The sequence below is a fragment of the Haliaeetus leucocephalus genome, unplaced genomic scaffold (assembly GCF_000737465.1).
Source record: "Haliaeetus leucocephalus isolate CR32 unplaced genomic scaffold, Haliaeetus_leucocephalus-4.0 Scaffold932, whole genome shotgun sequence".
NCBI lineage: Eukaryota > Metazoa > Chordata > Aves > Accipitriformes > Accipitridae > Haliaeetus > Haliaeetus leucocephalus.
In genome coordinates, this window is record NW_010973368.1 from 9,883,800 (window position 1) to 9,909,600 (window position 25,801).

General features: G+C 36.2%; 1 protein-coding gene across 1 annotated transcript in view; it reads right to left on the bottom strand.

Moving 5' to 3' along the window:
* Positions 1–25,801, bottom strand: part of EML5 (echinoderm microtubule associated protein like 5) — a 99,353-nt gene that overhangs the window by 29,737 nt on the left and 43,815 nt on the right. The window contains exons 14-28 of the mRNA XM_010584013.1: positions 24,994–25,180; positions 23,855–23,960; positions 22,483–22,576; positions 20,421–20,521; positions 18,390–18,592; positions 17,141–17,252; positions 16,469–16,596; positions 14,550–14,691; positions 12,609–12,761; positions 11,626–11,757; positions 10,456–10,544; positions 9,467–9,643; positions 8,330–8,531; positions 5,925–6,051; positions 4,318–4,332 (exon numbers count right to left, since the gene is read on the bottom strand). Of these exons, the coding sequence (XP_010582315.1) occupies positions 4,318–4,332; positions 5,925–6,051; positions 8,330–8,531; positions 9,467–9,643; positions 10,456–10,544; positions 11,626–11,757; positions 12,609–12,761; positions 14,550–14,691; positions 16,469–16,596; positions 17,141–17,252; positions 18,390–18,592; positions 20,421–20,521; positions 22,483–22,576; positions 23,855–23,960; positions 24,994–25,180 (1,968 nt within the window). The remainder of the gene's footprint in view (positions 1–4,317; positions 4,333–5,924; positions 6,052–8,329; positions 8,532–9,466; positions 9,644–10,455; positions 10,545–11,625; positions 11,758–12,608; positions 12,762–14,549; positions 14,692–16,468; positions 16,597–17,140; positions 17,253–18,389; positions 18,593–20,420; positions 20,522–22,482; positions 22,577–23,854; positions 23,961–24,993; positions 25,181–25,801) is intronic.

A 25,801-nucleotide genomic window follows, 5' to 3' on the forward strand; every position in this document is an offset into this window, starting at 1 on the left:
CTATGAGAGACAAACTCTATCAGAGGTCTTAGTTGCTTGCAAATTTTTAGTATGGTAAATTTATGGTGAAAAATTAAACCAGAATTCCTGGTTGTTTAGTTTTGAGATGTCCTGGTACAGCCATTCTTATGTAAGGTACATTAATCACAGCATCTTCCTTTGACAGTGACAAATAGCAAATGCTTCAGGGAGTATAAGAACAGAATAAGAATGGAGTGATATCCTACAAATTCTTCCCCCAAACCTCCAGTGATATGCAGTTCAGGGAGCATCTGAGCCAGAAGTGTTTTCAAAATTAACCATCCATGATGCATTTTTCTTCTGAGCAATTTACCTTGCACAAAAACATACTAAGAAAGAACTTTTAGTAAAGGATAGAAATGGTTTTCCAATTTATTTTGTGCGGCTGAATATCCATAAAGCTATTACACAATGACATTAGACACAAAGTAGGCATCTTCTTACATAAAAATACTTTTAATATTATTATTCAGAATTTATAAATAATTAAAATCAAAGACATAAGTGCTGCCTCACAGCCAATGCCATTTTGTTTTCAACAGAAGTTAAAATAAGTATTCCCATGTCAATAATATATTATGGTAATTTTACTACTAGAGAATGGCATATCATTAGCAGAGGTGGCCTTAAACTACACTGCAAGCAGACCTTAAACCGACTGAATCTGAATGAAATCTTGAGTTCTAGCATCCATAAGTTTTTTTTTAAAAGTGCCTGAAATTTGAGGCTTCGACATATTTCTATTCAGCATATCACCTTTTATCGCACTAGCATCTCTTATTTTCAAAGAATACCTCTCTATTTTCTTTTAAATACTGAATTGCTTAGATAAGATTGTTCAAAAGAAAAAAAAAAAAGTCCCAGAGAAGCTGGGGAAAATCATGTTTGTCCTGAAGGAAAAAATAAGGGCAGTACTGCCTAGAAGTACAAGTTGATGCAACTCGTATCTCAAGTTAATGTGTCAGCCACAAAAATGATTACAACATAGAAATGTCCACTGCTCCTAGTAAAACTGTGCTCAAGGGGAAAACAAAATTTTTTTTTACAATCTGCTATTGCAAGGAAAAAATATAATTTATGAGCAAAACCAAAAAATTAAGAACAAGACACTACCTCTGTTGGAGAGCAAAAATAATTCTTTGCTCCAATTCCTGTTCTGTGAATTGCACTTACATTTTGAATTAAGGGTCACTGGAAGAAAATTACAATGCTACACCAAAAGCAGACTCTGATGTTCCATACTTCACAGAGAAGTTATCTACCCACCAGACTGCAGTGTTCTGCAGCCTCTTTTGCTTATTCTCCCCTTCTGACCCCAGAGATTCTTTCATTCCTTTCTGCAGAGCTTTAGCAAAAAGGGGTGACACTGTTTTGACCCACCTGTTAATGTGTATTTGAATTTGATAGACTAATGGCCTAAAACTCCAATTTTCTATGTCATCCTACTACTTACAACATAAAAGGTGAGATCAACTTAACCTTTTTAATAATATTTCAATCAAAATATTTTTAGTAAATAAATTTTTGGTACCCAGCTGAGTAATTTCTGACTCTAAATCCAGGCCATGGTCCCGGACTACAACTCTTGGCCTCACAGATTTGCTTTTGTGAGACAGAAGTAGGAAACAGATGAGATGTCTGGTATGCTTCTTCCTTTAGTGTCTTCCTATTGCCTACCTCATTTAATACTCTGGATACTAAAAATCATATTCCTTCTATATAGAGGGAACTTCACTACTCAGCTAGGGTTTATGAATTCCACTTCAGCTGTCAGGTACAATAATCTTAAGTAGTAACTATATTTTTGGTATGGTCTTTAAAGTCTTTATACATAGCCTTAGAGTTCAGTTATCTGGTAGTATTTATCTCCATCTTCTCCCACAGAGAATTAAACTCTTCCTACACTCAATAGTACAAGAGGTTCAGATACTTTCTGATAAGGAATCTCCTTTAAACGCAAAGTCAAAATTACTTGAAAGACATTCTCAGAAGCACATTCGACACTGGTGTGTCCCTGTGATCCCAAGAATACAAGGCATCCAATAAAATGTTACTACAAGAAGCGTATCTCTTCTGATGTTTGGCAGTCAATATAATAAGCCTACGCATAACATGGAATGCCACAGATGTACTACCCACACTCTGAGCAGCTGTATTGGGTTTGCATGGCAAGGTTTTGGTAGCAGGGCGGCTTCTGTGAGAAGCTGCTAGAAGCTTCCCCAATGCCCAACAGAGCCAATGCCAGCCGGCTCCAAGACAGACCCGCTGCTGGCCAAGGCCGAGCCCATCAGCGACAGTGGTAGCGCCTCTGGGAGAACAAATTTAAGAAGGAGGAAAAATACTGTGCAACTGCAGCCGAAGAGAGGAGTGAAAACATGTAAGAGAAACAACCCTGCAGACCCCAAGGCCAGTGAAGAAGGAGGGGGAGGAGGTGCTCCAGGCGCCGGAGCAGAGATTCCCCTGCAGCCTGTGGGGAAGACCACAGTGAGGCAGGCTGTCCCCCTGCAGTCCAGGGAGGTCCACGGTGGAGCAGATCTCCACCTGCAGCCCATGGAGGACCCCACGCTGGAGCAACGTGGGTGCCCGAAGGAGGCTGTGACCCCGTGGGAAGCCCGCGCTGGAGCAGGCTCCTGGCAGGACCTGCAGACCCGTGGAGAGAGGAGCCCACGGAGCAGGTTTTCTGGCAGGACTTGTGACCCTGTGGGGGACCCACACTGGAGCAGTCTGTGCCTGAAGGACTGCAGCCTGCGGAAAGGACCCATGTGGGAGCAGTTTGTGAAGAACTGCAGCCCGTGGGAAGGACTCATGTAGGAGCAGTCTGTGGAGAACTGTCTCCCATGGGAGGGACCCCATGCTGAAGCAGGGGAAGAGTGAGGAGTCCTCCCCCTGAGGAGGAAGCGAGTGGCAGAGAATGTGTGATGAACTGACCGCAACCCCCATTCCCCATCCCGCTCTGCTGCTGGGGGGAGGAGGTAAAGAACTTGGTTAAGCCCAGGAAGAAAGGACTGGTGGGGGCAAGGTGTTTTAAGATTTGGTTTTATTTCTCTTAACCCTACTCTGATCTGATTGGTAATAAATTGAATTAATTTTTCCCAAGTCGAGTCTGTTTTGCCTCTGACAGTAATTGCTGAGTGATCTCTCCCTGTCCTTATCTTGACTCATGATCCTTTCATTATATTTTCTCTCCCCTGTCCAGCTGAGGAAGGGAGCGACAGAGCAGCTTTGGTGGGCACCTGGCATCCAGCCAGGGTCAACCCACCACAGCAATATACCCAAATACCCTGTAAATGAACAAACACAGAAGAAAAGTCTATTTTAGTTGCACATGCTCTGTATAACTTATACAGAAACACTGACTTCACAGGTAACACATTTTTTTAAAAGCCTAAAAACAGAATTAATTTGATAAAGGTTGCTAGTGGTATCATCTAAAATTCAGATGGAGACAGTGGTGTCTGCAGAAGGATACACAGAGATTAACACAATTCTATCATCTGTCACCATGGGGATGTGATTTCACTGTGGAAGCAGGGTCCAGGCAGGTACGAGAGGGGTTCTCCTTTCTTAACCAGTGTGGCTCCAAGTGTCCTCGCAGCTCAGTCTACAAGTCTGAAGGGTAGCCTACAGCCTAAGGATTTGTTGTGCTACAAATGCAAGAGCATATTTTTGTGTATGCATATATTCTAAATAGAGTATGTGCAAAACCTCATTACCTAATGCTGGCACCTAAGCTAGTGACTCTGCATGTCATATGAATGCTATGTGGACCTAGCAGCTCAGGTCCTTAGGTAGTATAGGTGCATTGCCAAAATGCTGCAGTCAAGTCAATAGTGCCCCTCTCATCCCTGAAGCTTTATTATTTCCAACACAGTGGTGCAGACATGGTGATACTGCTTGCATAGCCACTTCTGGCATCTCTACAACATGGTCCCTGCACTTTTTATTCCATGTTGGACATCTACACCAACACTGTAATATAGTCTTACAGAAGTCCAGCAAGTTCTCTGACTATAGCTACTTAAGCCAAGCTGTTCCTTTAGCCACTCCAAAGTACTGAGGAAAAGAGGATGATATTTGATCACCTCTTCCCAAATACTCTTATTTAGTACTCACTTATGCCTGCTCTGAGAACTGGGCTTATTCTTTGTCCCTTATCCCTTTTCTACCCATTAACAAGCTACTATTTAATAGTAAAGAGTTAAAGCCTTCACTTCTATTTCAAATTACAACTACCTTCCCAAGCAGCTTAAGTTATTAAAATGCATTTGATCCTGGACTCTGTGTAAATGAACTTACCTCACTACCCCCTGCCTTCATAGGAAGCAAAAGGAAAGGGAAATAAAAAGAAAATAAAAATTAGTATCTATGGAAGTAGTCTTACTAAAACATTTACCAATCTTACACAATATTAACTTCAGCAGAACAGAAGTTAAAATGCATAGAGTAACCATATTTTGGTTTTATTCTTCACAAAAATTTTACTTCGAAGTTTTAGGGCCCCCAAACTTTTAAACAATACAGGCAATGGAATTTTTTCATGAACTTTCATGCATTCTGAATCAGAACCTTGTTACCTTACTACAGAATTAATTTTCTTTAATGTTTTATTTGAAACTGAAAAACACAACTCACTCAGCTTCCAGAAACAATTATTCAAAGAAATACAAGAGGTTTACAATTTCATTAAGAAAAAAAAATAATCTTTAATCACAGCTTTCATTAACAAGAGTAAATATAAATCCAAAATGTTGATACCATGCACGTTATTTCTTTTTTATTTCCACATCAAATACATCTAATTAATAAACATAAAGACCATTTCTCATTTTAAATGCAAGACAGGCAGCTACAGCTTTATATGCAGGCATCCATTCTCTCCTTCAACAACACAACTTAAAAATAGAAGACGACACCAAAACTCCCACAAACGTCAGGTTGCATTACTCAACAAGAGCATCACAGATCTGTCAGCTTCACTGCTGAAAGAAGCATATGCATCATAACAGAACTCCTCACATTCTTGCAGGAAGTTTCCAATCTGCTATTTCTGTATATCCTTACACCTAATTGTACCATGTTGGTTTCCTCCTTTCCCTCTCTTTAATACTAGCGTTCCTCAACTGCCACTGTATTGTATTAGGATTCCTTCTTTCCTTTTCCCTCACATACACTGTCCACATCTATTTTGCTGGCAACAAACAACAACTTGCAGGGTCCTGTGCTCAGCTGCAGATTCTACAACAGATTATGCTCTAGTGGTTATAAATTCTCTTTCTTATTTCACATCTACTTTACTGGCTGGTCTTATTCTACTCTGCTCCCCACCCCCTTCTCTTCTAAGGCATACAAAAGCAAACCAAGCAATACAAGTAACACTGCGAAGCAATCAACTTCATTTTCCAAGACTCATTAGTAGAAACTGCAGAACCACTGTGGACAGAATTTTTCAAAGAAAGGTAGAAGTTATATGGACACAGAAACAATGCAGCGAGCAATTACAGCTGAATTAGTCAGATTAGTTTGTTGGAAAAAAAAACCAAAAAATTGAGAGCTGTCTTTCAATAAAACAATTGTAGAGGTTCATGCCTATAATGCCATCACTAGATACGACTTGGTATTTAAGTTTCAAAAAGAACATATTATCAAACATCAGCAAATAATTGTCTCAAGAAAATCCCCAAACATAATATACATACATCATTTGTAGTCTTTTGTGCTCTCTGAAAAAGATACAGACTAGTACTTAGGCAAGACTTGTCTTAATTTTTTTTTTTTTTAAAGAAGTATTTCCACTCTTTTTATACATACCATTTAAAGTTATATAGATTCCAATATAATTATGTTTTACTATTAATCATCTTTTCAGATTGCTTTCTTGGCTAGAATTTTAATTTAGCAATTACCTTTCATCTAAGGTTGGCTCCTTTTGTTGCAGATGAGGCTTAATTCCAAACATTGGTCTAATGTTTGTTGATAAGGCTTTAATGGTGTAATTAATTTCATTTTCCCTTGTCACATCACTGTCATAACCTAACAAAATCAGATTGAACAGTATCAAAACAAAATAAGATACCAGGAAAAAAAAAATCATAATTTTGGCAGGTTTCAACAATGTACTGGACTACAAGAACAATTATACCATGTATAATTAGTAACATAAATACACAACAGAAAGAAAATAGCTGGAAATCATAAACACTGTTAATAAAAGGCATTCTAAGAAAAAAATTCTCTATAATATCTTTGTGGAAAAAATGATTAACAAAGATTCAAGGGACATTCAAAGCTAGCCCATTTCTGCTTGGCCTTAACTCAGGGTCACTAACAAAGGACCTTGCTACATGACACCTGCTGTTAAGTTCTGGAAGACTTAGCGCCAGGTTGTTCTCAATTTCAGGATCCATCCTGTAGGGTGGAAGCCAGAGGTCTGCACAGGGTTCCTACACAATGCTTAGGGACAGTCAGGCACACCAAGATGATGCGTACTACAGTAAACGTGGCAAAAAAGCTAAATAGTGACAGAGTTGTTACTTACCTCCATTTTTTTTTTTCCCCCAAAGATCGAGGCTACTAATGCCAACTTTATGAATAGTTCTTAACTCTAACTGAAATTAAAAGGACCTGATGAAGAGAAACTTTTGTGTAAAAAGATGTCAATGTCTTTTCTTGTAAAGCTTAACAGACCTCTCTTTCTTTTAGAGTATTTTTGAACACATAGCTTAAGAGGGTTCTGTGTAAAGTACCAGAGCCTAGGGAACATTATTGGGCAAGTATGTGCTAACAGGTCACAGGCAGAAGCTGAACAAAAACTCTGACAATTGCAGTTTTTGATTCAGAAAGGTAAAGTTGACCAAGTCTCCCTGTATGCAGTTAAAATTACTTTGTGGACGTAGTCTTCAATATTTTTAAGCAGAAAGTGTAAAAAAATTCTTCTCCAAAGAATATTTAATATGCATCTGTCATAGTTTAACCCAGCCAGCAACTAAGCACCATGCAGCTGCTCACTTACTTTGCCCCCTACCCAGTGGGATGGGAGAGAAAATCGCAAAAAGAAGTAAAACTCATGGGTTGAGATAAGAACAGTTTAATAGAACAGAAAAGAAGAAACTAATAATGATAATGATAACACTAATAAAATGACAACAGTAATAATAAAAGGATTGGAATATACAAATGATGAACAATGCAATTGCTCGCCACCTGCCAACTGACACCCAGTTAGTCCGGGAGCAGTGACCCCCCACCCCGACTCCCCCCAGTTTATACACTAGATGTGACGTCCCATGGTATGGAATACACCGTTGGCCAGTTTGGGTCGGCTGTCCTGGCTGTGTCCTGTGCCAACTTCTTGTGCCCCTCCAGCCTTCTCGCTGGCTGGGCATGAGAAGCTGAAAAATCCTTGACTTTAGATTAAACATTACTTGGCAACAACTGAAAACATCAGTGTGTTATCAACATTCTTCTCATACCTAGCTCAAAAACATAGCACTATACCAGCTACTAGGAAGACAATTAACTCTATCCCAGATGAAACCAGGACAGCCTCTAATATTTAAAGTATCTCTTTGGTCATTTAGCAGATTTTAGTGAAAACTGAAGCTAATTTATTTCACAGTACTATTGAAAGAGTAGCAGTGATACTTTAAAAATGCTTGAAGACTGAGGAATTGACAAGGAGAAAAAATTGCACTTGGGAGCAGAGAACAAGTTTGGAGGCTCATGAACCCTTGGAATTATAACATGGAAGGAAAACATTAAGTATGGCAAAAACAAGGGAAGTTAGTTCTATGAAATGTAATTAACACTTTATAACTATTGATATTATGATCTTGCAATAGACTGTTCCATATATGAACATCAGTCTACCTCAGTCCACTACGCGTTCGTGTTATGGAAACAGATGCTATAAAATCAAGGTAACTATGATCTTACATTATACAGATTTCAACATAATTCCATTAGAATTAGTGCCCTAATTCAAACTGTGATGAGTGTATTTTTCTATATAGATTTTTGGAAGTTACCTATAATTGGCACTTAATATTTTTTCATTTAAAAGATGTCAGGAGTCTTTTTATATACTCTGACTCAAAGCAGTAAGTCAAACACTTCATTATAACTTTCTTCACAACAGTTTATCAGTCCTTTCCCCACAAAGACATTTTACTTAATGTTTTTGAAGTGTCTTCACTATTTAAGATTAAAACAATCATATATAAAACCTGATTAGTTCTAAATTAGCAGTTTTGCATTAATAAAGTCTTCTTGAGATAGCATAATCCAGCTAGTTTTACAAATTATTACTGACCTCCATCTTCTTCAGAATCTAGATCAGACTCTTCACTGTCACACTGCCTGCTATCCCGATGTCCTTCCACTTCGTAAGTCCACAGCATTAAAGAGGTGTCTGCTCCTCCAACAGTGACCAACAAACTGTCGTCATAGGTCCAACGGACATTTGTTACATGGGTACTGTGAGCAACATATCTCTTAAATTTTCCAAACTTTCCCTAAGAAGGGAGAAGAAAAGGCACAGATCAAATTTAACCAGTTTGCTAGATAAAACTGAAATGAGTTCCCAGTGCACATGTTCCTAACTTCTCTACAGTTTATGCTTCAGCTGTTTTGCATTAGTATGCATCACATGATTTGCCAAGTTCCTCTACTATAGCAGCTTCATGAAATGTTAACCATATTTCCATACCAAGCATGCAAGAATTTGTTTAAAAACAGATTCCAGCAATAAACACTGTATTGTTTTTCTTAAAAGAGAAGATAATCTAACAGATTAAGAATAAAATGCACACAGAACGTTTTGAGTCAATACTTGTGCATTGTTACCACCCCTAGCATAGCAAAATATTCAAAATTGAAGACATGTTTACTGATAAATATACAGGAAAACTAGAAAGGTTCTAGAAGAGCAGTAAAAATATAATGTGTTTTTGGAATGGCTTTTCCATGATGCATAATTAAATAATATTAGATCTCTTCATTTTAAGAGAAAAATTACAGAGGTTGGACAGAATGAGTGTCTATAAAATCATGAGTGAAATGAAGGTGAAGAAGTGTTCACTGTCTTCCAAAACAAGAGCTTAAGGGGCTAAAAATGACACTGATAAAAACCACACTGAGGATATTAATGCCTAAGATGTTATTACACAGTGCCTTTCCCATTCCCATTCTTACAGTTTTCCCCTATGTATTTGCCACTATCGGTGATATGACACTACATGAGATGGCTCCTTAGTCTGACCTGGAATGGTCATTCTCACTAACTGAAAGTTTAATGCATTGCAAATTGCAGTGTAATATTGAATGCATTCTTTGATCACAAGGACAAAAATATGAAAGAGCTATTTTCTTCCGAGTGATGAATTTTTACAGTTATGAAAAGGCAGTTTTATTAATCAATCTTCTCTATGAACAGCTGAAAATTACTTACTTTAGCAGGGTATCGAAACAGTTTCACAAATCCAAAATCATCTCCTGTGGCTAATACTTTACTATCACTAGTGAGGCATGAAGCAGTTACATCTGTGACTTCACCAATTATTGGCCAGATTCCTTCACAGCAAGAGCCCAGAACACTTGTCCATGATGCCCAGCCAATCTTTTCCACCTACAAAAACAACCTGTTTGAGACAGAGCATGCTTCTTCCCAGGCAGTTTTCTTCCATATCTGATTTCAAGAAAAAGTCCTTGCATTGAAAGATACATCACATAAAAAGATACTATTTTAACATATTAACCACTTATTTTCTGACTATTCAGGATTTTATTCAAGACCCTTAATTTTACCTCTATTAACTTCCAGTTCAAAAACCTCTAGAAGTATTTAAAAAATTTTGACCTTACCTGCCCTTCTATGCTAGAGAAAACAAATTACATTTTTCAACACTGCCTTTCAATCTCATAGAAAACATTATTTGAAAATTATCCGTTTTCACTCCCTGCCCTATGACAATGCTCCATGTCTGAGAAAACAAATCAGTATTATAGCTACAATATACTACACTTGCCTATATATATTATGTATATTGTATTGCACTGTTATGTAAAGTTAGACATGAGGTCCTCCACAGCAAGATTTGGGCTCAGTAATCTGCAAATAGATTTTCAAAGGTGTTTAGGTATCAAAAGAGGCATACAGAAGTCCAGTGAGACTTTCATGCATGCATAAATCAGCCAAATGTCCATTCTTAACAGAAGAGACAAATGTGATAATCCCTTACGTATTTTATCATTCTGATTACATTATCTAATTGAACAGGCTGCAAAAAAGGATCAAGGACAGCAAATGCCTAAACCGAAGTTTTTTCAACAGAGCAGTTAAAATTATAGTTTTATACATCCTTCTCTCTTATGTGGTATAGATGGTTGTATCATAACTCTAATGTGCAAACAAGTTAAGAAGGCAGTCTATTTCCTCACCTCCAAACTAGGAATTGTCTGTTTTTTCCCACGAGGAGCTTCAAAAAACAACTGCTCTTTAGCACCAGTGTTGACTTGCAAGAGCTTCCCTATAAAACATATTACATATGGTATATTGACATTAAATAGAAGATTCCATTTTACAAAAAAACCCAAAAACAAACCCAAAACCCCACAACAAAACAAAAAACAAAAAAAAACAGAAAAAAGGTTATTTTGAAATTTTTCTTGCTAACAGCATTACACAAATTATTTGTTTCCATTGGAAAAAGCTGCATACATGAACAGTGAATCTGGAAGTATGGGCTTCTGAAGATCTGAGTCCTTTGACCCCTTAAATTCACAGTCCTTCCTCCTCTCTTTGAAAACTGTAATAATGCACTGCTTTTCTCTCCTGTTTATGGTTGTCCCATCAGATGGTGGACAACATGTACCGGGTCTAATTCAGAGCTTTTTGTGACATCTGCCTGACCAGTATGCATGTGCTCTTGGGATTGAGAAGCACATAGGCTGCCTAGCCAATGGCTGCTTCCAAGCAGCTGACTCCTTGCCGTTATACTACTTTTTTTCTGAGGGAAATTCTCATTAATGTTTCTGTCCTCGTCCCGTTTTCAAAATTCTCAGGGGAAACTAACTTGTAACACTCTTTCAAATTAAATTAGACTGTTTCAAAAGTGATTATGTAGAGGAATAAGAGCAGGAACTAACAGACTGCACGATCGCACTGCCTTGCTTTTTATGAAACAGGACTATAGTATTTAAATTAAACATGTATTAAGACCCAGGAAGACAGGAAATCCAGTCTTTCTGCTATATTTGACAAGGATACATAATCCTGAGCTACAGATGCACTGCATTATGCAGTACATTATTCAAGAAATAGAAGTCAAACAATAAACACAGAAGATGTAAAAAAAAATCCCAAAACCTCCAAGCAAACCAATCTATATAGACAATCTATTCTACTTCAAATTACACAACTTCTAAATATATAAACAATAGTAAAAATCATGTTTTTATATTTATTCAGGTGCTGTAAGCATATTCATAAACTGAAGAAACAAATCAGTGTGGTGTCAGTGATACCATAAATTCATACTGTAGATGTAGTGTATTTAGTCTATAATGTGATCAGTATTCCAGCAGATTTTTAGAATGGATGCTACTTACCTCTTATGTCCCAGTCCATGTGTGTGATATAGCTGGAGGCTCCCTTGCAGATTCCTACCCGTTTACTGCTCATTACGTTGTAAATATCTACAAAGTTGTCACAGGATGCCACAGCTAAGTACTTTCCAGCCCCTAAAACACATCAGTAGAAACACAAGACATTTTCAAAAACTGTAGTGCTCTGTATATTAAACACAAGTACATTCTGGAATTTAGCTATATGCAACTCAGAGTTATTTGAAGTGAACTTGCTAATTTATACATAGTCCCTGACAGACTAATGTTCATATCACATAATCAAAATCAGTATGAAATATACAACCATTACATCATTACATCTTCAAACAATAAAAACTACATTTGATGAAATTTTAAACATCTATTGCACTCAGAGAGTGGCAAGGCTTAGGCAACCAGAAAGTACTGTTGCATGAAAATTGGTATCAGTAGTTTGCATCAAATTTCTCCTACAGAAGAGTATTTTCACTAAAGTAGTATTATTAGTTTAGGTCATACATTTGAGTTCCTAAATAAAAGCTGTACTATTTGAAAAAAAATCTAGCCTCACCGGGAGTGCTAAGCACTGTAGAGGGGGAAAGAAGAAGATGCCAGACCTTTCTGACACATCCCTTTCAAGCATTCTCATTAGCTAACAGTAACCTCAGTGAAGGGTCAAACTTATGCAGCTCAAAGTGGAACCCTAGGGACCTAGGGAGGATGCTGGATGTTCATGATTTAAAATTGACTTTAAAATTGACTGTTGCATTCAGGAGGTTACTACGAGCAAGCCTATTCCAATAAATTCATCCTTAAATGAGCAACATAGGACTTCACACCCAATATTTTTAAAAAGGTTAGTATTAGTCTTGCTGACTTGTTACATGTAAAAAGAGTACTACAAATGTCTACTTCTTTATGTTTTAAAGGTTATAAAGTTTGCTTGAAGAACCTTGATATAAAAATCTTCATTTTAAATCACTTACCAGGAGAAAATCGGATCTCTGAAATAACATCTTTCCTGTGCTGGAAAGAGACTAGATCCTCCAGGGTATCTGCATTAACTATCAAAAAACTTCCATCATTGAGACCAACGGCCAATGCTTTTCCATCAGGAGAAAAGCAGCAACATCTACCTCCTATGAGGAATATAGAAGTGGCATTCAGGTACATTTACAGTGCACAATCCCTCTTTTAGATTTATTTTTTCCAGTGGTAAAAGAAAGCTGTTCTTATAGTTTATAGCCTAATGAAATTTTTTAGATGCTGCCAAGATAATTTCCAAGCTCTACATCTGTGATAGCACACAGAAGCTCTTGGCAAATTGACAAGTACACAACCCCAGAATCTTAGATTACATTTTTTTCCATATTAATTGACGTATGTTCTACATTAGTAATACAGATTAATCACTATTGTCTATATATTTTTAATTTGCTCTCTTTAGTATCTGGAGCCAGTTGTTTGTTACAATTTTCTCTGGTAAGGAGAACACAGCTGGAAAAGACCTTCTAGACTCACAGAATCCAGTCATTTGCAATCATAGTCACTATGTCATATAATCCTTTTAATAAACATGTCAAGTTTCACTTGAAAAACAGTTTAATTTCCAATCTAAATTTATTTCAGGTCAGCTTATACAGATTTGCTTCCATGCCAGAACTTTCCATTAGTGTAAATATTTTTCCCTACTATTTGTTCCTCTGATTAACTTGTAGACAGTAACCCTTTATTTAGCTGACTCCACCACAAAGCTTCGCATTCATTATCCTGTAGCTCCTCCTTCTCCATACTCAACTTTCAGTTTAATTTCATTCAGCTGAACACAGATGAAAAGTGTACACCAAAAATATTCTGATTAGCCTCTTTTAAATTAGGTGAATACTTCAATATGTCCTGGGAAAAATACCTCACTCTCACACGTAATTGTCATCCTGTGATCAGCTAGAACATCCCGAGTTACTCCTCAGCTACGCAGACATTTTTCTTATAGTCATCGAGTTGCCTTTTTTAATTACCAAATATTATCTCATGTCCATTACTGCAGTCTGCCTAAGTATTCAGTTCTTTCTGTACAGTACACAGGCACTTTTTGAGATCGCCAAAGCATCTCAAAATGGGTCTCATCAGCAAATTAAATCATCGCAGTCCTTATTTTTCTGCCAAAACTACTCTTAAAAGTATTAAGAAATATCAGCTTTAAGACTTGAACAGACTTCACCAACTGGAAACTTCCTTGTTTAATCCCTGCTCATGCCAGCTCATGACTCTTCTTACATTATCAATCCAAATCATCTTCAACTAAGCTTCCTATAAGGTTTGGATGAAAATGCTTTACTGAATGCCAAATAGATATTGTACTCCTCTGTCTAGCAAAGCATATATATCATTAAAAGCTTGTTAAGGCCAGTCTCGTCTAATCCTAAAAAAAGTCTCCTTATATGAAGTCACTTACAACAGATTTTCCATCTGTCAAAATAGAATTTAGTTAGATAGTATACAACAAGCAAGAATTTTATAACTGTTCTCTTTCCTTGAGATTCCAGTTTCTTCTAATGTTCACAAAGAAGAGAAATTCAGCATTACTTCTAAGACTTCAAAAAATTTCTACATTTCAAGTCCTCCACTGTTCAAAAACGCTTGCAATACTATAAGCAACATGGCAGATTTATGTAATTGGCTCAACTTTTATTGTAAATTCACTGACTTCAATATGTTACAATTGCAAATAACCTTAAGAACAGTATTACACAGAAATCTTTCATACAGATTCATTAGCTTAAGGGCTACATAACCCATGAACACAGCATCGATAAATTAATTTGAGCAAAGAAAGGAATTTATTTAGTCTTGCTTTTGAAAGATTCATAATGCTAGTAAATGTCAACTGAATTCAGTTAAATATTTTTTCATACTAAGCATCTTACCCTTCTTCAATTTGCGAACAGCTAACATACAGTGGCTAGGAGATAAATCCCATATTCTTAAGGTTTTGTCATCACTTACAGTGGCACAAATAGGTAAATGAGGATGAGTAGCTAGACCCCAAACTTCCCCCTCCATGTGACCCTGAAAAAACACAATTAATCAGATGACTTTTTATTTTAAACTGAAATATGAAACAATACATTTAAGGAAGTTAAAAAAACCAAAACAAAATGGAGAATGAACATGTGTCTCTTTAGAGGATAATAAAGAAATATCTGAATAGAAACATAGAACACCTGAAAAAACCTCACCCTGCGACTTACAGTAAAAGTGCAAATTACAGTAATCGGTACTAGAGAAAACTTTTCCCTGTGAAATAATCCTCACACACTTCTGTGTCAATGACATAGAAAGGGGGATGAGTGCACCTTCAGCAAGTTTGCCACTGACACCAAGCTCTGTGGTGCGGTTGACATGCCTGAGGGATGGGATGCCATCCAGAGGGACCGGGACAAGCTTGAGAGGGGGGCCCATGTGAACCTCATAAGGTTCAACAAAGCCAAGTGCAAGGTCCTGCACATGGGTCAGGGCAACCCCCAGTATCAATACAGGCTGGTGCATGAAGAGATTAAGAGCAGCCCTGCGGAGAAAGACTTGCGGGTACTGGTAGATGAAAAGCTGGACATGAGCCGGCAATGTGCACTCACAGCCCATATCTTGGGCTGCATCAAAAGAAGTGTAACCAGCAGGTCAAGGGAGATGCTGCCCCCCTACTCCACTCTGGTGAGACCCCACCTGGAGTACTGCATCCAGCTCTGGGGCCCTCAGCACAGGAAAGACATGGACCTGTTGGAGCAGGTCCAGAGGAGGGCCACAAAAATGATCAGAGTGATGGAACACCTTATCTATGAGGAAACCCTGAGAGAGTTGGGGTTGTTCAGCCTGGAGAAGAGGAGGCTCTGGGGAGACCTTATTGCGGCCTTTCAGTACTTAAAGGGGGCCTGTAAGAAAGATGGGGACAAACATTTTAGCAGGGCCTGTAGCGATAGTACAAGGCGTAATGGTTTTAGTCTAAGACAGGGTAGATTCAGACTAGATATAAGGAAGACATTTTTTATAATGAGGGTTGTGAAACACTGGAACAGGTTGCCCAGAGAGGTGGCAGAGACTCCATCCCTGGAAACATTCAAGGTCAGGCTGAACAGGGCTCTGAGCAACCTGATCTAGTTGAAGATGTCCTTGTTCATTGCAGGGGGGGTTGGACTAGATGACATTTAAATGTCCCTTCCCACCCAAACTATTCTATGATGTAGCCTTTACCTTAGGTTCTAACACATTCTTTAAAAAAATCCAGTTCTTTACACATTGCATTGGCCACTCAAAGTGTGAATTAAAGATGCACAGATTTTTATTTAAGTATGAAAGAAAATCATATTATGATATGATGTAAAAATCTGTTTTGTTGTCAGCCTTAAAAAGTGCAGTCTGTTTGGTATGGCAAAAAAACCCAAAATGCTTTTTACATAATTACAAAGAAAATCTAAAAATAAACCTCAAGGAGACAACTTTTAAAAATAATAAGAATAACTTGTACTCAGAAAAAGTTAATAAGGAATTTGGTGGAGGATCTACTGTTTCACACACTTTTTTCTTTTTTTTGAAACAGAAATATGATCTTGGTCTGTTTGTAAGGATGAACTTGTTGAACAAATTAGTACATGAAATTCTGTGATCTGTTTTGCTCATTAAAGAGTCATCATGGTCTAGTCTAGCATTAAAAATCTATGACATGATAGTAACTCGCTAACTTCACTGGTAATTAAAATGCTTGTTATTTCACAACAGTCTTTACTTGAGGAAAAAAAAAAAACAACAAGTGTTTGTGGTATGGAATATTTGACTGATATTTAACATGTACCTGAACCAGCAGAGTTATTGGTCCACTTTTATCCACCTCCAATATTTCACCATTCTTTGTGCCCACTAAAATATGACCATGTCCTAAAGATATGGCACGTATAGAAGGATTATCTTCTAAGAGGAGACCTAGAGTGTTAAAATGTTATAAGACAAGTTCTCAAGTATGCCTTAAAGAGGATTTTTCACACATATGCACATTACATTCTTAATGTACAAAAAGATACTCGGTAGTAAACAAGTAAGAACATATTCCTGCATGGAAGAACTTGTATGTTTGGATTTGTTTGGGAGTATTTAGCAATTACCCAGCTGACACTAATCTTTGTTCTCAGAGTATCTTTGAAGTTTAATCAGCCTGACTTATTGGTAATCTTAGTGAAAAAATGTCCATGTGAAGTATCAACTGTACTACTATATTGCTACCAGGCAGATAATAAGGTAAATATTATGATCTGCACCCACTAAATGTGCCAAGAGATGTTACAACATACCTTTCCTCTGCCAACAGAAAAATGACTTATTTATAATCAATAAAGCTTTAAAAAAAAATTTTTAGTATTTGTTACGTCAAAAAAGATTTCCTCTTACTGGGGAAAGTAATTCCACAGAAAGAGTTCCCTAAACAAAGTATTTTAAATAGAATAAAAAAATAGGATAAAGTCTGTGTTACCTTTAGACCCAGGGGCCAAAGCAGCCCTTTTGATGGCATAGGTTTTGAGACAACGTTCAAAGGTATCGTCCCAGAGAGCTACTACCCCATCCTTTCCTCCAGTGACAAATCCCTGGCAAAAAAGAAAAAAAAAAAAATCATTAAAAAAAAAAAAAAATTGATTGTAACTTGTGATTTGTCTTTCCTTAATTTTTTTGTGATTTCTGCCAATACTGAAAATGGATTATATACAACACTGTAAAGTACCAAACTACAGATGTTAGAGATTAAAAGATCAGGAGCAACAAAATGATTAATTCTCCTCCTGACAAAGGCAGCACTTCTGTACAGTCCATGTATACAGGCTGGATTTAAAAGTTCCAACCAATAAACTTCTACCATACCAGAAAAATAATTTAACTGACATACTGAAATGATTTTCTTGATGCTTAGCCTCAATATCCCTTTGGCATTTCACCTCATTACTCCAAGCCAAATTTAGTACCACTCACAAAAATTTGATTAGTGCTTAAATTGTTCAAATATATGCATATTTGTACTATTCTGTCTTCAAAAATTATTTACAGCTATTTAATGAAGCAACTGGTATACTTAATACCAAAATCATTAGTACTTTCCTTTGAAGAACTTAGTTCTTACAATATAAATAACACATGCTTTGTCCAAAGCTACTATACTGAAACTCATATATTAGAAGGTGGAGCAACTTTGTCTAACCTAGCAAAACACAAACATATACATAACTTCAAACATACAAGTAATCTAACTGAACACCCATTCACACTTAAGCACATGCTTAAAGGCTTTCCTGAGCCAAAAGAAGTTGAGAATCAGGAGAGAGTACTTAGTGATCTACAGACTGAATGCTTCTACTAGGAGACAATAACTACAGCACAAAATAGTACAAGTATGACCATCTTCCTCTCTCACAAGCTCACATATTCCATTAAACTTATGAATGCTTAAATCAAAAAGTACTTTTACTTATCATAAGTTACTATTATTACTATTATTTCTTTAGTAAGAGGTCATGAAAATTACTGAATAAGATGTCACTGGACCACATTGGTTTGAGAAACAGCATGATATATAACAAGAATTAGAGACATGCATAAAACATTATTTTGAATCTGGACCTCACAAGGCTTCTGTAATCAAAATACAGCCATGGATTCCTGAGTTTGGGAAAGGCCTAACTTCATAGACTTTTTTGTCCAGACATCAAAAAAACAATAAGCAGTTTATTTACTTTTTCCAATGCGTGCATGCTGAACACAGGACCATCATGTGCTTTGACAGTTTTTATGAGAAACACATCTCTCCAAATACACACATCCCCTGTGGAAGTTCCAGAGAATGCCATCTCTTCAGTCCAGCCATATACTGCACACATCATTGTATCGGTTCTTCCCAATGCACCTATGCACCCCTTTCTCCCAATTAGTCCTCCACCTGGTTGAAACCAAAACCAAGTCATTAAATGTTTGCTTAGAATTATTTTCCAAAAACTATACAACCTTACCCAGAGCAAAAAGTCCTTTTCTTCTGGTTCACCCATGCTCCCCCAAAAAATTAAGCCCAAGAAGAGTTCTCACAAAATAAAATTTTTGTACTATTTGCCATCTTTGAACAAAAACCCCTTTTAACTTACTACTTGAATCTGGATTTGAATACATACATATACCCACATAGACATACAAAGAGAAAGTATATTTGTAAACTCACATCTAAACAAAAAACATTTACCACATAGTTCACAGAAATTCCTAATGAAATTAACTTGAAAGAAAAAAAAAAAGTTTAAATCTCGACATCCCATCCTTTTCACAATATGTTTTCAGTGAGAAGATTTCTGATTTTATTTTAGAAGTTTGCTTTATTGGCCTCGGGATAATAGAAATGTTACAGCTATGTAAGTTTAAAAATTCTTTAAAATAACATACCTAAAGTCATTTGACAGGTATAACACATAGTAACTTCTGGCTGGAAAGTCAGATTTATATTTTCACAATCCTCAGAGAAACTTGTTCTCGTACTTAGGAGAGGCAAGGTCTCTGAACCAATCTGCCATCACTTGGCACTGATGAAAATTTAGTCCAAAGCATATACTTTGGTGTTACTTCTCAAATCAAGTGCACCTGCACTACTGCAGATTTCAGAGACTTGGCATTTGTTAAGGTGCACTGATACTCCACTCCTCACATTAACACTGCTAAATGTGTTTCATGGTGACTGCCTAGCCAGTGTGCCACTGCAGTTTCACACAGATGGGCTGTAGCTTCAGAGAAATTTTATTTCTGCTGACTGAGCAATGCCAGAGAAAAGAAAGAGGCATTTTAAACAATTTCTTTATTCAAAATCACCACCTTCAGGCTTTTATCACAGTTAGAAATTTCTTTCTAAAGAATTTATAGTAATTTGTTCAGTTAATATTCTGACGCATTTATTCTCTCTATAGATAGCAAGCACAATTGTTAAAATCAATAATTTACATAGACTTCAACAGCTTCCTCTCAGGCAATCTTGATTAGTTTCTGTTGGAGCCAGAACTGAGAAAACTAGTGTAATTTTTGTCATCAGACTTTTCTCTCCACAATTAATCTTTATGAAGGACTCATGTGAGCATAAATTGTGCATGAATAATTAGAACATTCTTACCAAATAAGCTAGTCTTCTGTAGCACATATGTCTTTATATACGTTTTGAGATTTGAAACAATGAAGTTCACACTAATATCAGGGAATGGATTTTTCACTCTTCAAAATTTTTCAAGCAGATAAAGCAAGCTGCTTTGTCTTGGTTTTTAATTGTCAAGTTCAACAGAGGTATCTAAACAAACAGGTCTCAACTGGCACATGTATCCTCTTCAAGCACTTTGAATTATTGTATGTGGATTTTTATAACCTTAGATTTATTTATATTTCTGCCTCTTTATAACATACATGTTCTAAAGGTCCTTCTTCCAAAAACTGTTTTATGACTTTAGAGCAGCTCTGTAACATTTTCAGATGCGCTATATTATTATTAGATATAAAAACAGACAGTAGGAAATCCAGGGTCTGTTCCACTTGTGTAGCTCTAGCTCCATAGCAAATTGATCTTAAAAAGCATTCCCACTAATACCATAATGCCAATTAACATTACTTCTACCAGGGCTAAATTAACTTAGAGAGGTATACAGAGAAAACATTTGCCTTTAATGCATGAAACATACTATAAGAGATGCAGTATTTATACTTCAATTAACAGAAAATGCCGTAATTCGGAGAAGTTTCCTTACCTGCTCTACGCCAGAATTTCATGTGTTTAATTCCAACTGTAATCAATTTATCAGGCATATAAGGATTAATCTTAACAACAAAAATCTTATCTTTGCTTCCCCTGAAATGCAAAGCAAAATATTTTAAATAAAAATATAACTATCTTCTCTATCTTGCTAACATTTACTTCCAAATCATTAACAATAATTTATTACAAGGAGGAAGAAAGCCAAAGAACTAACATAATGAGCCCTGTTCTATTTTCATTACCCTTCAGTTTCCAAAGCAGGTAATTAATGTTACTTCAGAAATCCACTAGGTGGCATTTTCTTTGCAGAAGAATATATATTTGCATTAAGTTTAGGCATACGTCATTTAGACCTCTGACAGCTCATAATGAAACTTAAATGTGTAAAGTTGTAAATCTTATTTAAAAGTCTCTCATTTTGAAAATAAATTGCCATTCTCATTCACCTTTTAATTGATTTTTCTATTTTTCTTGTTAGAATAAAACTTACGCTGCTTATCAATTTTAAATGGAAATTTCATTTGTTTCTAAAAACATTAAAACCTCTTGTGTGTTTTAGATTTCTTACTATGCTTCTATAAAACCAATGCCTTGCTTCAGTGCTATGGTTTGAAAAACAGCTTTCAACTATATTTGCTATCTATGCAAGGAAATCAATGCTTAATAGTAGTTGTTTGGGGTTGGTTTTTTTCCTTGAAAATGCAGAAGAGCCTCTAATCCTTAATTTTTTCTCCCTGTTCAAGAGTGGCAATAATCTTTCACCTTTTGTCATTTTCAGACCACTAAATGAACTAGTAGCAAAAACCATGAACCAGTTTCTTTCCAAACTCACACTGTAATCTTAAGTATAGCTGCTGCTCTCAAAAATTCTTTTCAATTCTTCAGAGTAGGTAGGAGGAAAAACACTCCAGAAACTAAATCCAGTATAAAGTGGTTAAAGTTTGATTACAAAAAAGAATTAAGTGAGATTGGTGGGTTCAGAGAGCAGGGGGATAAAAAAAAAAAAAAAAAAAAAAATCACATGAAAGGCAGACTACTGAGAGGCCCAAACCAGTATCTTCAGAGAAGCCAACTAACTGAGCTTCTGACAAGTAACTGGGAAGGGAGTACTCTTCTTTATCTACATCATCTATTCAAGATTTTCATTCCTCAGTGGATAAGAAACTCAAAGCGTGTTTAAGAAGAAAATGAGGGTAAATGTTATTGAAGAGCAATAATGAACTTAATAGATAAAAAGGAACTTGATACTTTTAAAATTGTATCAGCAGAGAATAATAAATCCCTTTCTAACCTATCTAGAACAGTATTTAGAGTATACATACTGAATCCGGACAGAGTGGGGAAAAACCCACTTACAAAACTGCTCTATTTAAAGCAATAGATCCGTAGAAACAACAAAGACAAGGGTTTCAAAAACACTACTCAACGTTAGAAACAAGAGACTATCTTGTAGATTAAAACTCTACTTAATAAACTTATATGAAATACTCTGTGCAGAGTCAAAGAAACTTCCAAATGATTTAACCTTTGGAAGTTATTTAGTCCAACTTCCTGTTAAAAGCAGAACTAACTTCAAAGTTAGATCAGGCTGCTCAGGACTCAGTAAGCAAAAAGAGAGAACCTTGAAGAAAAGAGAACTGAGCAAAACAACTGCAAACTACTATCCCAAGACAGACATGACCTCTGATGAAAGAGTTCTGAAAAGCAGAGCATACATCACCATCTCTGGGAGTGCCAACAGAAGTGCATGGAGTAAGTTCTAAAGAAATTATTTCAGAACACACCAAATAAATGTAAATAAACTTTGTCTTCTACGTCTTCTTACCTCACCCGTTGAGCTGTCACTGTAATAATTCTTGTTGACTCTATCAGAGCTTCAGTTTTTCCTTCCAAAGAAAGTTTTAAGTCTGTGCTAAATGTTATCACCTGTACCACTTAAGTTATAGAAACTGCTAATTTATTAGAGAACTATTATTCTTTAATGAAAATATTTTGCTTACTGTCATTTGACAGTAATTCTAGGTACAAATTTTAAAACAAAGTTAAATTCCTACCTTACTGCTGAAAGTTTTTCTCCTTTCTTCCAATCCCAGAGTACAATGGTGTGATTGTCATCTATTCCAACAGAAGCCAATCGTTTCCCATCCGCTAGAAAAATAAATTTATGATTAAGAGAGTAGATGGATAACATTATGTTGCAATAATAAGAAACCATATTAAAGAATATTATAACTTCACAAGTATTATAAGAAGAATGTACAAACAGGTAAATAATCGTATGATGTGTGCTTAGAGGCACATTGTCTGCTTTTAAACTTAAGTGGTCAGCTGGATGGAGTTTAGGACTTTAAGTTACCCTGTCTAAAAATTCCACTTAGATTCTCTCTGTTTGTATCAAATCCTTTGTTCAGCTAGTTGCTGACATAGTTACACAAAAACCTTCATCGCAGGTTGTACTGTGAGAATTTTCTGTTCACTCTGCAAATCCCTGTTGATTTCAAAACAGGAAAGCGCTGAAGCAATATCATGAAGTTTATAAAATATCCTTAAACTTAGTAATAGTGTGAAATCTTTGAGAAGCTGACATGTATCCCACATTAACCTCCAAGAAAGAAGTTATTTGTGCTCACTCATGATCAATGACTTTCTGACATGTATCCTATCTTTGAAATTGCTATGCATCCATGCCAGAATTTGGGAAATGAGATTCCTATCTTGAAAAAGGAGAACCAAAGAAAGGTAAGAAGCAAAGACCCCAAACTACTCATCTTTGTGATCACACATCTTCACTGTGAGGTAAGAGATCCTATTTAGTAAATCCAAACCATTAAAGAATGAAAACAAGCCAGTGGTGAAGACGAAATTTCAACATTGGTACAGGAATTCAACATATGGGGTGCAAAAATATCAAAAAATTTAACTGACAGTCTCTTATGTTAGTATAAGGTGGAGAGAGAGGCTGGGTTTCTGCCTAGAAGAACTGCATAACTGGACTTTCTGAATTTATCAGTGCGCTACCAAATTGGCTTGCAGGATTTAATTTTTAAAAAAATTAAAAAATAAAAAAAATGCACACCTGTCAATTTGCTCAAAAATTTGTTACACAGTTGTAATGCAGACATAACACTCAAGATCTGTGTGCGTGCTTCACACAACCAAAAGAAATTCCAAAGTGATCAGCTCAGCTACTAAACGGCACAGAACCTGTTGTTGCATTTCCTGATGTGCAAGACTCCACAGGAGCTCTTTTTAATGAACGATCACTTTAAGACAGCCTCTCTCATTTGACATTGATTACTGAAGAATATTTTTAATATAAAATCTTCAGTTTAAAGGCATTACCAATTGCTCATTAGATCTGATTAGCTTGTATTTTCATACAGAAAATGAAAATTGTATATAAATAAATAAATAAATACTTATTACCTGAAAAATCAACAGCACAAACACCGTACTGGTGATAGCCCTTTAATACTGAGAGTGGTTTTATTGTTTCTGTATCCCAAATGTGTATTGAGGAATCTCGACCAACCTGAAAGTATACATATTTATAACCACTTTTTAAAATTTCTCAGTTACTTCACACAGTTGTTTAAAAGTATAATATTGACAAATACTTTTAAAAGTATTTGAAAAATTTATGGTGATAAAATTTTCCTAGTATTACTTCTGTCTGGCTAGCAGTATATTATTCCTTCTCCTGCTTTAGAATTACCACTCCCCAGCTGGCTCTTTCTTCCCTCCAAAGAACTTAGGCACATTAATCACAATTAACTACAGTCGTCTTTGGGGGGGTGGTGGGGGGAGCATATTAAGGGCATTATAAGCAAAAGTTTACTTCTATTAAAAATTTCAGTTCACATGTTCTCCAATTTATTATATAATAATAATAACAATAACAACAACAATAATAATAAAGATAATAATAATTAAATAACCCTGAAACATCAAATCAAACCTTCAAGTCCTGGTGTATAAACATTTATGGGAAGAGATGTTTGTCCGAAAACATGAGTGCAAAAACTTTACCCAAAATTACTGTCTGGCAAAAGATAAAATGGACTATTATAAATACCTTAGCAACACACATACTTGTATTGCATGTACAAACAGTAAATAGTTTGGCTATAGGTGATAACCAAAAACACAGTGCATGAAACTGAAATACCAGAATGTAGTAACAACTGCTAACTTCATGTTATGTAATAATACATGAATGTAATAATAACATAGCTAACTTCACAACTAAGATACTAAAAAAATATATTTTAATTGCACATTTCCTCCACTTGTTACAGCGGAGGAGCAACATAATGCTGAATAAAAAATATGTATCTATTTATAAATACAAGAGAGGTTCAAAAAAACTGTCAACTAAAGACTTTTATCAGAATTAATATAAAGAACTGGAAAGAACACAGTCTTTTAACATGATGCCATCTGGAACAGAAATGCGGTCCTTCACCTGAATAAATGTAGACTGGACTTCCTTCCTCCAAAATAGGCTTTTCTAAATTCAGCAGTAACAACTTCAGATTCTTATTGCAGATAAACACGCATCCTACCTGGCCTGTTGCCACATAGTCCTTTAAGGGATGAATAGCAAGGCAAAGAATGTCATCATCATGACCTAGATAAAAGCGCTGTGTGTTCTGCTGTCGATTGTACACCACTCCCACTGCTGCAACATGGTATACAATTTCACCCGTCTGAGTGTAAAATAAATTGCTTCGACAGTCGTAACCTCTGTATCTAATTAAAGAAAAAAAGTTTATTCATCAAGGTCATAACCATATGTACTGAAACTTTGAGATAAAATTATGCAAGATGCATTTTGCACATGTGAAAACTCAGATTACTTACCAATTATTGTTTTGGTGGCTTAAGATTATTAACATATTTTCCCAAAGAAACACTAATTTATCAATGTCATTTACTATTCAGACATCAGTACTACTAGCATTAGTTTGAAAGTGGCTGCTATTTAATAGTTACTCTCCACAGCTAGTTCAGAAGAGGAAGCAATAGCTAGTAATTTTTTCACACCACAAGGAGAATTAGAGCATGCAACATGTAATTAAATGAAATAGCCAAAACTAATACTTCAGACATTTTCGCTCTCTTACTGCTCAAAAATCAAGCAGCAAAAGTTTCCACAAGAATGTGGACAACACAGATATCATAACACTGAAAGTTTCTGGAAACTTGCTAACAGAAAACAAATGCATAAATTTTATTCCACATCAGTTTCTTTTCTGAAGCAAAACCTGCCTCCTTTCTGTACTGATACAGCAACTGGCATGAGCAGGCCAATTCCCAACTGAAGTCTGTATGCACTATCACAGTATACACATTTCCTCCTAGGTGTGATTA